At 42.0% G+C, this 15,278-nt stretch overlaps 1 protein-coding gene across 6 annotated transcripts in view; it reads left to right on the forward strand.

The window, feature by feature from the left end:
- Positions 1–15,278, forward strand: part of ANO4 (anoctamin 4) — a 255,081-nt gene that overhangs the window by 173,013 nt on the left and 66,790 nt on the right. For all 6 annotated transcript variants that reach the window (XM_053257089.1, XM_053257091.1, XM_053257093.1 and 3 more), the window contains 4 exons: positions 510–641; positions 10,856–10,962; positions 12,112–12,167; positions 13,938–14,059. In XM_053257089.1, the coding sequence (XP_053113064.1) occupies positions 510–641; positions 10,856–10,962; positions 12,112–12,167; positions 13,938–14,059 (417 nt within the window). The remainder of the gene's footprint in view (positions 1–509; positions 642–10,855; positions 10,963–12,111; positions 12,168–13,937; positions 14,060–15,278) is intronic.

The following is a 15,278-nucleotide window of genomic DNA, read 5'->3' on the forward strand; positions in this document are numbered from 1 at the left end:
TGAAGCTCTGAATTGGTGCCGTCTTCAGTGGGCAGTAAAGTGGAGGATAATCTTGCAGAGGTTCCTGCCTTTTGGACTTAGTCCAGCAGACAAGATTAACTGTTTCCTTACCGTCCCTTGCAAGAGTGTTTGATAAAGCAAAACAGTAGGAATGCTAAAGCATATGGTTGTAGTGCCTTGAGAGGTAGGCCAGGGAATCCCCACCTGCTATCTTTAGTGTCCCAAGTAGGGCTAAGCTGGTTTGATGGCAAATATAAACTTCAGTTTATAGATCACATGATTAAACTAATTGTTTTGCTGTGCTATACCCAAGCATATTCTGGAAAGCAATGGCAAAATGCCTTCCCATGTCTAATTGCTTCTTTTCTGTACAATCCTTGCATGTAACATTTCCAGTAACTTGCATTGTCCATTACAACAGACATGTATGTATAAGGAAAGTGTTTTCTTCAGTTTAACATTACTGATAACATCATGTATTATTTGATCTTACCTTTCATGTGCTGCAGAATCGAGAAACAATTAAGCAGGTTTCGAGGATGGTTACCTAGAAAGCCAATGAGGCTGGACAAGGAAAGGCTGCCAGACCTGGAGGAGAATGACTGCTACACTGCCCCATTCAGTCAGCAAAGGATTCATCAGTGAGTAGACACATGTTTTGCGCGGTATACAAATATGTTAAATAAACAAACAAACAAATAAATAAATAGTTGGTGATATAAGCAATACAACATTTGCGTTGAACAAATGTAGTTTTCAATTTATACTGGGGGTAGAGAAAACCTTAGCCAGCATATCAGTAGGGTAGGAATGGACCACTACTGTTGGGCTTAATGTTCTGTTCAAATATGGCACATTTGGACCTCCTCAGCATATCTTCAAGGCTTCCAGATTTGTTTCCAATCTCCAAGGCTTCCAGTGTTTCCAGATATAAAGGGGTCTTGATATGTACATAATGGCTTCCTGGACCTGCGTGGCAAATGGAATATGAGCAGTGCATCAGAAGGATTCAGCATACGTAGTACAATCAAAATCTGTTTTTATATGGCATCCCCACAAACATCTGTGTAAAGAACATGGCAAACATAGTATATTATGGAACAAGTACATACAACTACACTGCAAGACCACCACTACCTAAACTGCATCTTAAAAATCAGTAGACCTGCATGCTAATGTGTACACAAAGTCTGTTTACACTAGTTCCAGAAGCAGATATGGGCTACTTTTGACACCTGAACAATTAACATACAATATTCTGATGGAAACTCAAATCAAAGATTTCATAAGCCATCCTATTTTTTAAAAACTCAGTTTATGTGGCCTATGGTACTTAGTGAGTAGTGTGGATCCACTCTGGATCGTATCCCCATTTGTCTTTCCACTCTAGTTGACCAGGTCCTCTTTTAAATGGAAAGGTTAGAGGAAGTCATGTGATGAAATTCCTGTTGAGATTCCAGCTCCAGAGCCTCCATGAGATGGAGCCAGTTCACATCTTATTTGAGGATCATGTTTTTCAGTCATGCAAACTCTCACTGAGGGCAGCTCTTTCATGAGGTAAGGTGAGGCGGTCACTCAAGGCTGCAGATTATTGAGGTATTGGTAGAGTGGCAAGAAGCAGAACAACTCTTTGGGACCAACTCAGTGTTGCACCTAGGTAATTTTGGAGACTGGACCTAAAGGCCTTTGGAGCCAACCCAAGGATGGAGCAGGGCGGCTGGCAGAAACCCCGCTGCTCTTGCCTCACACATGGCAGCTCCCCCTAGGAAGAGAGATGAGGCAGGGTGGTGGAGGCCCCACCTTACACATGGCCAGCAGCGCAGTGCAGGCTGCTGCTACAGGGACATTTGGAGCCCCCCCCCACACACACACACACTGATGAAGGACCAGACCTCGGCCTGGAGGTCCGGTTCCAAGAGTGCCACTGGACCAACCTAGCCCTTGCAAAATTCGCAAGGAATACATCTCCTCACACTCCTTGCAAAGCCTGCAAGAAATACAAGGAGAAAAGAGGAGGCTGCTGGTAACCTTATCTCCTCCTTGGCCCCCATGCACTTATAATGCTTGTAAGAGTCAGTTTTGAAAGGAGGCTAGCCTTTTACCAAGGGTATAGGGCACAGCAACATTTTGTGCCTCACCTCAGGTACCGCAATACCTTGGGCTCCCCTGTGACACCTTTTGTAAGCAACTACTTAATGAGTTCGTTCTCATGACCAGCCCTAACTGGGTAGGATAGGGCTAGCCCAGATAGGGTTGGCTGTCTGCTGCCAAAGGATCACTCCTGATCCTGCTGCTCCTCCCCTGGGTAGCCCTGATTGGCAACCCAGGCCTAAAGTGAGGTAGGAGAACAAGCATACACCTCCTATTTCACTTGCTGGTTGTCTGAGGCTCTGGTCTGCTGGCAGCTACTTCTGGTCTGCCGGCAGCCATCCTTATCGTAGAGCTGGGGGGAAGGAGTGGCCAGGCAGCATGGGGTTCATGCAGTGCATTGTGGAGTACCTGGCAGCCCTAGGTTGCTTTCCCCCTCCTGATCTCCAATAGGCTTGCCACCACACTGCTTGTGTCAGCACACACAGTGGAGTCCAATGGAGCCTCCGATCATGTGGGAGGAAGCAGGTATGTACCTGCCTTCCCTCCAGCTCCCCTGTTTGGTCATGAGAATGACCTCAATGTGTTAATCAGTGGCTGAGAATTGTACCTTGCTGATAACAGAAGCTTCCTGTGAGATTTGCAAGCTACTTCTTAAATAAGCAGATGATACTCCTGGCCAAAAAATTGGCCTAGGATCATCTAAGGAGTGGCTCATAGGAAGATAATCTGCAAACTGCTTTAAGCACTTGAGTTATTCATGTCAAGTATTTTTTTCCCCTTTGCCTTCTTACAATGTACAGCATTTACGTACAGCTAATGTATTTTTTTCCTTTGCCTTATTATAATGTATAGCATTTATGTACAGCTAATAATAAAACCTCTGCTAACTGAGCAAAGAGGCACCTTTTTAAAGTGGTGATTCTCTTTATTTAGCATCCCCAGCAAAGCATCCCTCCAGTGGCTGTTGCTGGTGTCTATCTTATGTTTCTTTCTTAGATTGTGAGCCCTTTGAGGACAGGGAGCCTATTCATTCATTCATTCATTCAACGTAAACCGCTTTGGCAACCTTTGTTGAAAAGCGGTATATAAATATTTATCTTATTTGTAATATTCAATGTCAGGGACCGATAGTTGCACTAACAAATACATAGACCTTCTTGGAGGTCACCCCAGAATTTGGAATTCTGTATTCAAACAAGGAAGCTTAAACAGAAGTCTATCTGGTCCAGAGCTTACCAGCTCCCTACCATTTTAAAAATATTTATTATGTTGTAAGTAAGTAAGTAAGTATATAAATATATAAATATAAAATTTCAGTTGCTTATCTCAGTCTTTAACAACTCACCCCTTACTGTCCTCAATAAATGCTACAGCAAAGCAAATATATAAGGGCCAAAATCTCCCCTTGTGCATGTAAATCCAGTAAATCAAAGAGTAGTTGCACAGACTTTTATTAAAAGATAACAGCACTAGGGGTGTGCGAGCTGGCTAGGTTCAAGCTGGGTTCAATGTCAAAATGGCTTGGCTCGAAGGGTTTGGGGTCAAACTGAACTGGCCTTGGCCAGTCCAAGTTCAAACCAAACTGGGTCCAGTTCGAACCATGCTGGTTTAGACTGGTAAAGGGGAATCCAGTGAGGTTTCCCCTTTACTAATGGGGGGGGGCAGGGACGCTTCCCTAAAAGTAGAGTGGGTGAGAGAAGAATATTTTTTAATTTTATTGTTACATTTGTACACTGCATTTCATTAAAACAATCTCAAGGCGGTTCACACATAAAAATTAAAACAAGACTATAAAAATTACACAATTAAAATATTAGGCTAGAATATAAAAACATAGATCTGATTAAAAAGATTTAAAATACAAGCACAATATAACCATACAAAATACAAAGCAGCAGCAAAGACAATCATATAAAAGCCTGGGTAAAAAGCCAAGATTTCACACACTTTCTAAAAACTGATGGAGCCGAGCCTCCGTCATTGTCTTCAACTACAGTAGAGCCCCCTCAGATGACTTTGTCAAGTGGGCAGCAACCCTTGGGAGCAGGCAGTCCCAGAGGTATCCAGGGCCCAAACCATTAAGGGCTTTAAAGGTCAAAACCAGCATCTTGAATTGGACCCGGAAATAAATTGGCAGCCAGCGCAGATCTTTCAAAATGAGTGTGATGTGATCCCAGTGGGCAGCTCCAGATAAAATCCTAGCTGCCGCATTTTGCACTGGCTACAGTTTCTGAATATTCTTCATGGGCAGCCCCATGTAGAGTGCCTTACAGTAATCCAGCTGTGATGTGACTAAGGTGTGAGTAACTGTGGCCAGATCTGCCTTCTCAAAAGGTGATTTTTGTGACCTCCACATCTGTACAATGCCCCAAACCAGCCCAGGCTACTCAAGGGAGGTCGGGAGGGAGCCATCACTGCCCCCACTTTGTTGCTTCAGCCACCATTGGCGGCACTTTTAAGGTCCTTTCTTACTCCTCTCCCACCTTCTCTACTTTTAGGGAAGCACCTCTCCCCACCCCCACCCCCGCCCTTTACTGGTAAAGGGGAATCCCCACCGGATTGCCCTTTACCAGTAGACCTACGGACCCTTTCGAACCAGCTCAGTTTGAGGTCAAGCTAGGTCTGGTTTAACAGTGCACGGAACTGGGCGGGACCAGGTCAGCTCGAATCTGGTTCACATTTGAACCTGAAAAGATTCCAACAATGTATCAAAAGGAATTAATTGGCCAGCTTGTTCCGAAATGCAGTCATGCTAGTTCAAGGCTATTCTTTAGATGACAGTTTGGTGCATTGCCTTTATTCTTCCTCAGAGGCGTATCTAGGGAAATAGCGCCTAGGGCAAGCACTGAAATTGCGCCCCTTGCCAAACATCTGACACCCATCTTTCAGATAACTTTATCATAATATCAGCTGAAAAATACAAGTCAAGCTTGTTAATTTTTTAATATTTCAAAAACTATTTAGCAGTGGTTGTAGCCAGACCAAAAAATGCTGGAAAACTACAAATTTCAGTATGCTTGGGCTCATGAAATACCCAAATACTATGTGAAGGTATACTTGGAAAACTAAACAGAAGTGCCTGTCTAATTCTCTACTATGCATTGTAGCATCACTATTATATAAGTTTTAAAAATAAATGGAGAATGTGACTTTTCCCAGATACTCTGAAAATAATTAAAGGATATGCAGAGTAAACTGTGTCACTGCTTGGAAAATATTCTAGTATTTCAGAAAGACAGTTAAAATGAGAGAAAGGGCGCAAGAAACTCCCAGTGGGCCTTAATACTAAGGATTTCACACTGATTCAAAGACAAACTCACCATTAATAGCCATATTATTAAGATATCACATTTTACTCATCACAAGAAGCAAAGTAAGAACAAATGAATACAATCCTAGTTCATAAGTTTCAGCTCAGTATTCACAAGCCACAAGGTGCCACACTGAACATGTGTACAGTGACTTATATTAAATTTAAAAAAAAACCTGTAGCCCCTTTGGGGGGTCTTCCTAAAGGCTGGGGGTGGGGTCTGCAAAAGTTCCACACCCACACCCACACCCCACTGGCCTCTAGGGCCTCGCAGGGACCATTTGAGCATGTGTGGTGGCCATTTTTAAAAATAGCTGTTTTTCTTAAAAAAAATGGCAGCTGAAAACAAAATGGCCACCATGCATGCTCAAATGGCCTCTGTGAGACCTGACATGGCCGAGGGCCTCACTGAGGCCATATGAGCATGTGTGATGACCGTTTCAGTGGCCATTTTAAAAAAAATTTTAAAAAATGGCGCCCCTTTCAAGTCGTGACAGGGGCACGTGCCCTGCCTGCCCCACCCTAGATATGCCCCTGTTCTTCCTTCTTAGCCATGGCAAGAGCACTTTGCATTTCCAAGGCACCAGTTTCACTTCAAAGAAGAACTCATCTCTTAAGGTGGACCACAGTAACAAAAGTATAGTGTTTCTTCTAGGCATTTTTTTGAAGTGAGGGATGATCAGAAAATTGAAAAAACTAAAAAACAAAGATCCTGAAATCTAACATACACACACGCCTCGTCCTGCTATGCTGCCTCATCATGGTGGGCGGGTGGGGGGGTCCTGGAAGCGATGAGTGAAGTACACTGAGAGGTATACTCCCTGCAGGGTCACCCAAGGCATGAAGGTCATCCCAGCTGACCTGCTAAAGCAAGCAGACATCTATACTGGGCAGAAGTAATAGGAAGGTGCTGGAGGCAGACAGTCACTTTAGTGACAACGACAAAGGCATCATTTCATACTGTGTGGGAGAAGGCAATGGTAAACCACTCCTGTATTTTACCAAGAAAACCACATGGATAGACAAGATAGAATGATTGTCGATGTAGTACTGGATGATGGACCCCTCAGTGGTACTCAACATGCTATTGAGGAAGAGCTGAGGATCTTTCAGAGTACCGATGGTGTTTATGACGCAGTTAGGTTAAAGCCTTTTGGATGCCTAGCTGCTGAAGTTGCCATGCGGGAAAAGAAAATCCAAAGCTGCAAAGACAGAATTACAGTGGGTACGTGGAATGTAAGAAGCATGAAGATGAGAAAGCTCGACATAGTGAAAGATGAAATGAATCAACTACAGATTGACATCTTGGGCATCAACGAATTAAAATTGTCTGGCATAGGACACTTTCAGTCAGAAAATCATACCATTTACTACTCAGGACATGAAAAACAAAAAAGGAAGTGTTGCTTTCATAGTCAAGAAGGATACAGCAATGACAGTACTTGGGTACAATATGGTCCGTGACTGACTAATATCAATTAGATTTTGCAGACAACCCTTTAACATGACAGTTTTTCAAGTCTATGCTCCAACGACTGATGCAGAAGATGAGTAAGCTGATGAGTTTTATGCTCAAGTTCAGTCTGAAATTGACAGAACATGCAAGCAAGATGTAATGCTGGTGGTTGGAGACTGAAATGCCAAAGTTGGGAATGGTAAGGAGGAAAGCACAGTTGGACTGTATGGCCTAGGAAACAGAAATGAAGCAGAACGACTTTCTACCAATCCAGTTTCTACCAATCCAGTGATTTCTTCATTGCTAACACATCCTTCAAACAACCAAAGTGGCACCTATACACATGGATATCACCAGATGGAGTACACAGAAATAAAATTGATTACATTATTGGTGCAAGGATGTGGAAGGGTTCAGTTATAACAGAAAAGACGTGGCCGGGGGTCGATTGTAGAACAGATCACGAACTGCTCATGCAAGTTCCAAGTCAAGCTAAAGCAGAAAAACAAAGCTATCCAGTTTCCACAATATGATTTTGAGAATGTACCCACCATTTTCAAGCAGAACATCAAGAACTGCTTTGAAGTTCTGAACCTCATTGATAGGGAGCCAGGGGAACTGTGGAATGAAATCAAAGAAGTGGTTAATGACAGATGCAAAAAGAGATTGCCAAAGACCAAGAAACAGATGAAAGCAAAATGGATGTCAGAACAGATGGTGGAAATTGCCAAGGAGATGAGAGAAGCCAAAGTCAAGAAAGATAGACCTCATGAAGGAACTTAATAGGGAATTTCAGGAAGCTGTTTAAAAAAGACAAGGAGCAGTACTACAATGACATCTGTAAAGACCTTGAGGATGAAAATAGTCACGGAAAAACAAGGAAAGTTTTCCAACCAATCTATGAACTCAGAAGAACGCTCCAACCTCGAATTGGTATGTTAAAGGATGCCAAAGGGCAGATAGTAACTGATTCAGAGAATATCAAACAGAGATGGAAGGAGTATACTGAAAATCTGTACAGCAGAGATGTCAGCATCCAAGATACTCTATCCCCTACTCTATCCTTCTACTCTATCAAGATGCTGTATCCCCTACAATATCCAATATACTCTATCCCCTACTTGCAAGAACCTCTGGTATGGGAAGATGAAGTTAGATCAGCACTCTGGTCATTACCAAGTCAGAAGGTTACAGGAATTGATGGAATAGCTATAAATATATGGCATGCAATAAAAAAAGAATCAGTCAAGCTCTAACCAAACTATGCTAGCAATTTTGGAGAATGACACAGTGGCCAACAGACTGGAAGAGGTCTGTATATGTACCAATACTAATGAAAGGAGATTTAACAGATTGTGCACAATATTGCACAATATCCTTAATTTCACATGCTAGCAAAATAATGCTCAGGATCATCCAATGCAGATTAGAGCCCTACTAATCCCTATTGGAAAGGGAAATGCCGGATGTTCAGGATGGTTTCAGAAAAGGCTGAGGAACAAGAGACATCATTGCTGATGCACACTGAGAAAACCAAAGAATACCCCAAAGAAGTCAAGATGTGCCTCATTGATTACAGAAAAGCCTTTGATTGTGTCGACCATATCAAGCTGTGGAATATCCTTAGGAAAATGGGTGACCCAGAACATCACATTGTTCTCATGAGAAACCTATACATAGGGCAGGAAGCCACAGTCCAGACAGAACATGGTGAAACAGACTGGTTCCAGATCAGCAAAAGAGTAAGACAAGGCTGTATACTTTCTCCTTATTTATTCAACTTATATGCTGAACATATACTGAGAGAAGCTGGATTGGAAGAAGATGAGCATGGTTTTAAAGTTAGAGGAAGAAACATCAATAACCTGTGCTACGCTGTTGATACCACTCTGATAGCTGAGAATGTGGATGATCTGCAAGCTCTAGTCATGAAGGTCGAGCACAGTGGAAAAAATGGGACAACAGCTAAATATAAGGAAAACTAAACTAATGACAACGAGTACAGCAACCAGCCTCAGAATTGATAATAAGGACACTGAAGTGGTGGATAGCTTCTGCCTTACAGGATCGACCATCAACAGTAAAGGATTCAGCAGTCAAGAAATACGCCGCAGACTAGCACTTGTCAGGGTTGCAATGAAGGCCTTGGAAAGGAGATTTAGATGCCATGATGTATCTATACTTACAAAGATTAGAATCGTTCGGACCATGGTTTTTCCTGTGACACTCTATGGATGCAAAAGCTGGACTTTGAAGAAGCAAGATAGAAAAAGTATTGACACTTTTGAACTTTGGTGCTGGAGAAGACTTTTGAGGATACAATGGATATCCAGGAAAACAAACAAATGGATCATAGAACAAATCAATCTAGAATTTTCACTCGAGGCACAAATGACCAGGCTCAAACTATCATACTTTGGACACATTATGCGAAGACCCAGCTCCCTTGAGAAGTCCATAATGCTGGGGAAAGTGAAGGAAAGAGAAGAAAAGGACAACTAGCAGCAAGGTGGATGAACTCTATTACGACAGCAATGAATGCACCATTGAGAGACCTTAAAGGCCAAGTTGAAGACAGATCATCCTGGAGAGAATCTATCTATGTGGTCACTAAGAGCTGACATTGACTTGACAGCACTTAATCAATCAATCAATCACTGTCCACATTCCATCATGCAAGGTTGTGTTCAATATTTCATGCCATTTTCCAGATTGGCTTTCTTGCTCAGCCTGATCTGCGCAGTTTTCCTCACTACCACAGGAAACTGGGTCAAGGGAGGAAGCTCCCTCCTGGAATCATTTCTACAGACTAACCTCTCAAACCTTCCTGCACTCTCCTTGGCCTGACCTGTTCCTGAAGAATGAAGTTCATCAGCAGTCCATGAAGCCCTCCATCCAGGCCAGGTGATATTAGCCTTTGCCTCTCCTTGGGCTCAAAGTCTATCTTTGTTCCCCTTTCTTAGATCCAACCTCTCCTCCTTCTCTAAAAGCCTCTTTCTCTTGCCCTCCTGATAACTTACACAATTAGGCCTCTAAGCTAAAATGCCTCATAGCCGTTAAACGTATTTTTGATAGTAATAGTGCTTTAACCACATATTTCTCTCCTTTGTACCCCTTTTATTTTGAAACTTAAGTCTTGTCTCTGTCCAATTCATTTCCTGCGTCCACAAACTTGTGCAATTTAAAACTTACATGAAGCTGTTCCTTTCTGAGCTAATTTCCCCCACGTGAGCCCAAAAGGTAGATTTTGGGGTGTTCACCAATCACCCCGATGCAGTTTCACTAACACAATGCAGCTTATTCCCATAGTAAAAGTGCATAGAACTACGCTGCAGCCGGTAATCACTTCAGTCCACCAATCAGTGGCTGACATTCTACATAGGCTTATGAAAGCAGAGCAAAAATTCCATCCTTGCAAGCAGCCAGGAAACTAACTGTGGACAAGGCTTGTCACTCAGTGTTGGGCAGGGGAAGTGGGAAGCATTTTTTGCTTCTCTCCCCTCCCACTAAAGCCCTTTGTGCATCCAGGAAAATATTCAGATAGATATTCCGGGTGGAAAAGGGGGGAAAGAAAAAGGGTGTGAGGGGTGGGAAGGCTACAAAAGAGGGAAAGGGAAATAAGCAAAAATAGCTTCCCCCTATCTCTACCCACACTTTGTGTTGCAAGGCAAGTTTCACACAATTAGTTTCCTGGCAGATTGTGAGATGAAGCTCTTGGTCTGCTCTCATAAGCCTGCCCAGCATGTCAGCAAGTTAATCCCAAGTACGTGACTGAAACTACTGGAGTCTCATTCTGGTTATTCCATGAGTTCTTGTCAGCATCCTACAAATGTTGGTTTCATATCAAATGTTTGTAACAACCCTGTACTTAATACTGCGATTCACTTGTTTATCTTTTCTTATGTACTTCTGCTGATATGTAAGAGATGTCAGTGACACTTTGTGTATTGTAGTAAGCAATGACTATCTTCCTTGCTTTGTGGTGTTTTCAAAAATAGCTTCATCATCCACAACAAAGACACATTCTTCAACAATGCTACAAGAAGTAGAATTGTTCATCATATTTTACAGAGAGTGAAATATGAAGAAGGAAAAAACAAAATTGGTAAGTGTGAGACATGATCAGATTTGACCTTATATTGGTCTCTCCTAGTAAGTAGAGAACAGCAGTAAAGAAATGCTAAGAGATCCATATTACTTCTTGATAAAATTGCTAATTACCAAACTGGGCTGTTAGACTTCTAAGTTCAAGTTTGAGTAAGTATGCTGCAAATATAGGCCAGTTTATAAAGAGTCCTTCATCATCTGTGTGTACAATAGGGGCTTTCTAAAACCCTTTTCAGACATTACGTTTTACATGCACTCAGGTACATGCATTCATAGGTACTCTATGCATGTACCTGTTTTTTGTATGTACATGCATTCATTTTAAAAGTGAAGCTGAGGGCAAGCCCCCTTGCAGATAGCAAGTGTGCTATTCTGTCTCTGTGTGTTGAACATAACGTTATAATATATGTAAAGATCTGTATGTGTGTACACTGTAGACAGATTGTATGTACCGAGGCAGAGTCACCATTGCGCAGTGGATGGGTTCAAAGAACCCAGGTTGCCACACTCAAGGGCCATGCCAGGGGCTGACGTCAGACACAGGGGGCATGGCCCCATAGGCAAATAGGGCCACACACCCCATTTGCAAGTAAACTTATTCCATCTCTGCACTTGCAACATGGTGGGGAGTGCCTCTCTCTGCTTGCAAAGCAGAGAAACGCATTCCCAGCCAGGCTGGGAACCCAGCACAACTCCATTTTTGAAAGGCTTCAGCCAGTGTTTTGGTTCTCATCCTAGCTGGGAACTCGTCAATCTGCTTTTGCAAGCAGAGAGGGACGCTCCCTGCCACACTGCAGATGCAGTGTTGGCCAAAGTTTACTTGTGTTATGCAGTGCGAATGCACTGCAAATGCACTGCAAATGCAGTGATGGCCAAGTTTACTTACAGTGATAGCCAAAGTTTAATAACGTTGCCATGCCCCCTGCATCTGACATCAGATGCAGATGTTTTTAACATCAAATGCAGGGGTGGTGGTGTGGGAACATGTGAATAGGGCTTAGATCCTTCTGCTTGTGCTACTTCACAACAATCTTATACCTTTAAAGATTGTTTTAAAGCATATTCTGCTCCCCCTTTGACATGCAGCATTATTATATTATAGTAATTCTAGCCCTACCTCTAGTATATTGAATATTTCTGTTTCTAGGTCTGAATCGTTTGCTTACTAATGGCTCCTATGAAGCTGCATTTCCTCTTCATGAGGTATTTTTCTGCATTATTTTTCTCCACGGGCCCAGTTTCTTCCCCAAACTACTTTTCATGCCATTGTCATCAAGGACATTAATCCTGATATTTGCAGATTGCAGGGGAGGAAGGAGGAAGGCTCAGTCGGTCTCTCTCTCTCTTAAAGACAAGTGAGACCCATGAGACAAATCTGTTTCCTCTTTGGGAAATTTGTGCTGCTGATACTCACACTGAGGCTATTATCAGGATGGGGGGAAACCAGGCTAAAGAAGCCCAGCCTGGTTTCCCCCCCATCGTGAGAATAGCCTCAGAGTTTTTAACATGATCATTCAGTTGCAATCAATACTGCAAAACTCTCCAAGGAGGGCTTTACCCAATGGTTTTTGTTAATGGCTCATATGCCTGAAAGTGTTCCCAAAGTTTGCTTGAGGCTTTAGCGATCAAAAACAATACCTAAGATCTGACATGGAAGGCTAGGAAGTTCCTGCAAATTCAAGAGCATTGGTATTATGTGTTCTAGACTTGTAAAATAATATTCTCTAATACATTTAATAGAATGGGTAGAATAATTCTCCAAAATATTATCTCCTGGACTAAATAATGCAGGAGAATATTCTTTTACAAGTCTAATTTTGTGTTCCCTTCAGTCTGCTCCCATGCAAAGGTGCATTTCGTACAGCTGTGCTCTGCATTCGCTGAAGTTTCAAAAACGTTTTCAAGAGCAGCTTCATGTAAAAGATGTTGTAGTAATCAATACATGAGGTTACCTGGCTATTTTCCGAACACGCCGGCCCAGTCTACATGTGGAACACAATAAGGTGACATAATTCTGAGGTGATAGGATAGATTGCAGCACTGCAGATTGCAGGTGTGGCATCACACTTTTGAATATGTCCCGAGGTTAAAAAATGCACTGCAAATAGGAACTCAACACAGCTGACTAAGGGCTATGCTAGAAGCCTTCTCCCTGATGTGCAGGTTTTCTCTTTGCAAGGTTTTTGGGTTTTTGTTCTATATAAAGAAGCATTCAGAAAGTGACATCCCTTACCTGCAGTCTGAAATGGCACAGCCCAAACTACCACCTTATTCTGCTGCACTTGTAGATCAAGCCTCAAACCTCCATACTGTGGAGCTAAGATCTTGTACATGTTTGCACATGCAAAACAGCTGTTCTGCATACACATAGCTCCAAACACTCATCATATGCAATTGCTGGACAGAGGCACAAGTCTTACTATGTATGCAAACATCACATAGGAGGGGTTATGCACATATATAACAGCAAAGATTCTTTCTTTCTTTCTTTCTTTTTTGGACTGACTTCTGAAATTTAACCATATGAATGTCTTTGCTATGCAGCACACAACATTATTACCTCTCCTTTGCAGTGTTTGTACATACCTTAACATAGAGCTTTGCTGCTAAAGCCCTGGGAAAGCCTTCATTTTCACATGTAAAAGACACTACAAGAATGATGTTTTCCTCTTATGAATACTCTTACAGCACAATTCCTTGCATGCTTGCTCAGAAGTAAGCCCCACTGAGTTTTGTTTATGCTTATTCCCAGGAAAGTGTGAATAGGTCTGCAGCCTTAGTCTTTCTTAGGTTTCTGGGAGGTTGTAGCCCACCCCCAAATTAAGAATCATGATCTGAGCAATATCAATGAACTGGAGAATTGTAACCATCATTCAAATAATTCTTTTCTTACATAAGATATATGGAAATTAAAAAATAGCATTGGTCATAGATAGTGCTTAACAAATTTCTCCTTAATTATGTGTGTTTTAGGGTGGTTACAGAAGTAAAAATTCCATAAGAACCCATGGGGCAGAAAACCACAGGCATCTGCTGTATGAATGTTGGGCTTCGTGGGGAGTTTGGTATAAATACCAGCCTTTGGATCTTGTACGGTAAAACTTTTTTTTGTTTAACCACAGTTCTTAACTTCATACTATTGGTTATAACTCTAGTATTTGTTATACATTTCTAATTTGTAGAATTTTTTTTTAATCAGCATGTACGTCACAGAGAACAAGCATTATACCAAAATCCTAAGTACTTTTATATAGTGTGAATTCAGCTTCTCTTCCCCTCACCACTATAGGGTAACTTTCTCAATATCTACAGGTATCTTGGTTGTGAAAATGATTCCATATGTGTTCAAATCATCAGCCTACTTGTGTTCAGGAGGCTTGATTACTAAGAACTTCCAATCATTGGTTGCCCTTCAGTCTTAATGTATGTCGAATCATTCTTACGATCAGCATCATAATGCCCATCAGAAAGCATGGCACTTCCAGAAATTATCTTATTCTAAACATTGTTGTAGCCAAAAAAACTAGATTTCTGGCACTGATAAAATTCACATTGGCACCCTGAATGGCACCCTGCCCACTTAAGGACTGCAGAATGAAGTCACAAGTCTCAACACAATATCCTTAGATTAAAAAGTAGTGGCTTATTTCCCAGTCCTAAGATCTGGTATGCCAGCACATAAATGTTGAGGATGGAGCATGCCAACCTCTCTTTGCTAGCCCTTCATCATTAAATGTGGCATTGCATCTGCACTGCTGGCAAATAAGAAGAGTGGTTAAAAGAGCTGGATATGTTTAGCCTGGAGAAGAGATCAAGGGGCGATGTAATAGCCATCTTCAAATATCTGAAGGGCTACCACACAGAAGGAAGAGTGGACGTTCTCTGTTGCTCCTGAAGGCAGGACTAGAACTAAAGGGTTGAAATGACAAGAAAGCAGATGATTGCCAGACATCATTATGAGTAATTTCCTAATTGAAAGAGCTGTTTGACCATAGAACAGTCTGCCTTACATAGTAGTTGGCTCTCCTTCACTGGAGGTTTTCAAACAGAGTCTGGACAGCCATATGTCAGAGGTGCTGTCGCAGTTTCCTGCATTGAGCAGGAAGTTGGACAATGAGATCCCCAAGATCCTTTCCAGCTCTAAAATTCTCTGATTCTATACCACTACCGGTGATTAGGAAATACTGTTACACTGACAACTGAGATGAGTCTTGGTCTTTAAACACTTGCTTCAATAATACATGTGTGTACCAACTGGTAGGAATTTTTCTTCCCTGTATTTGTTTTTTAAAATTGTTGTCAAATAGAAACATT

The sequence above is a fragment of the Hemicordylus capensis genome, chromosome 5 (genome assembly GCF_027244095.1).
Source record: "Hemicordylus capensis ecotype Gifberg chromosome 5, rHemCap1.1.pri, whole genome shotgun sequence".
NCBI lineage: Eukaryota > Metazoa > Chordata > Lepidosauria > Squamata > Cordylidae > Hemicordylus > Hemicordylus capensis.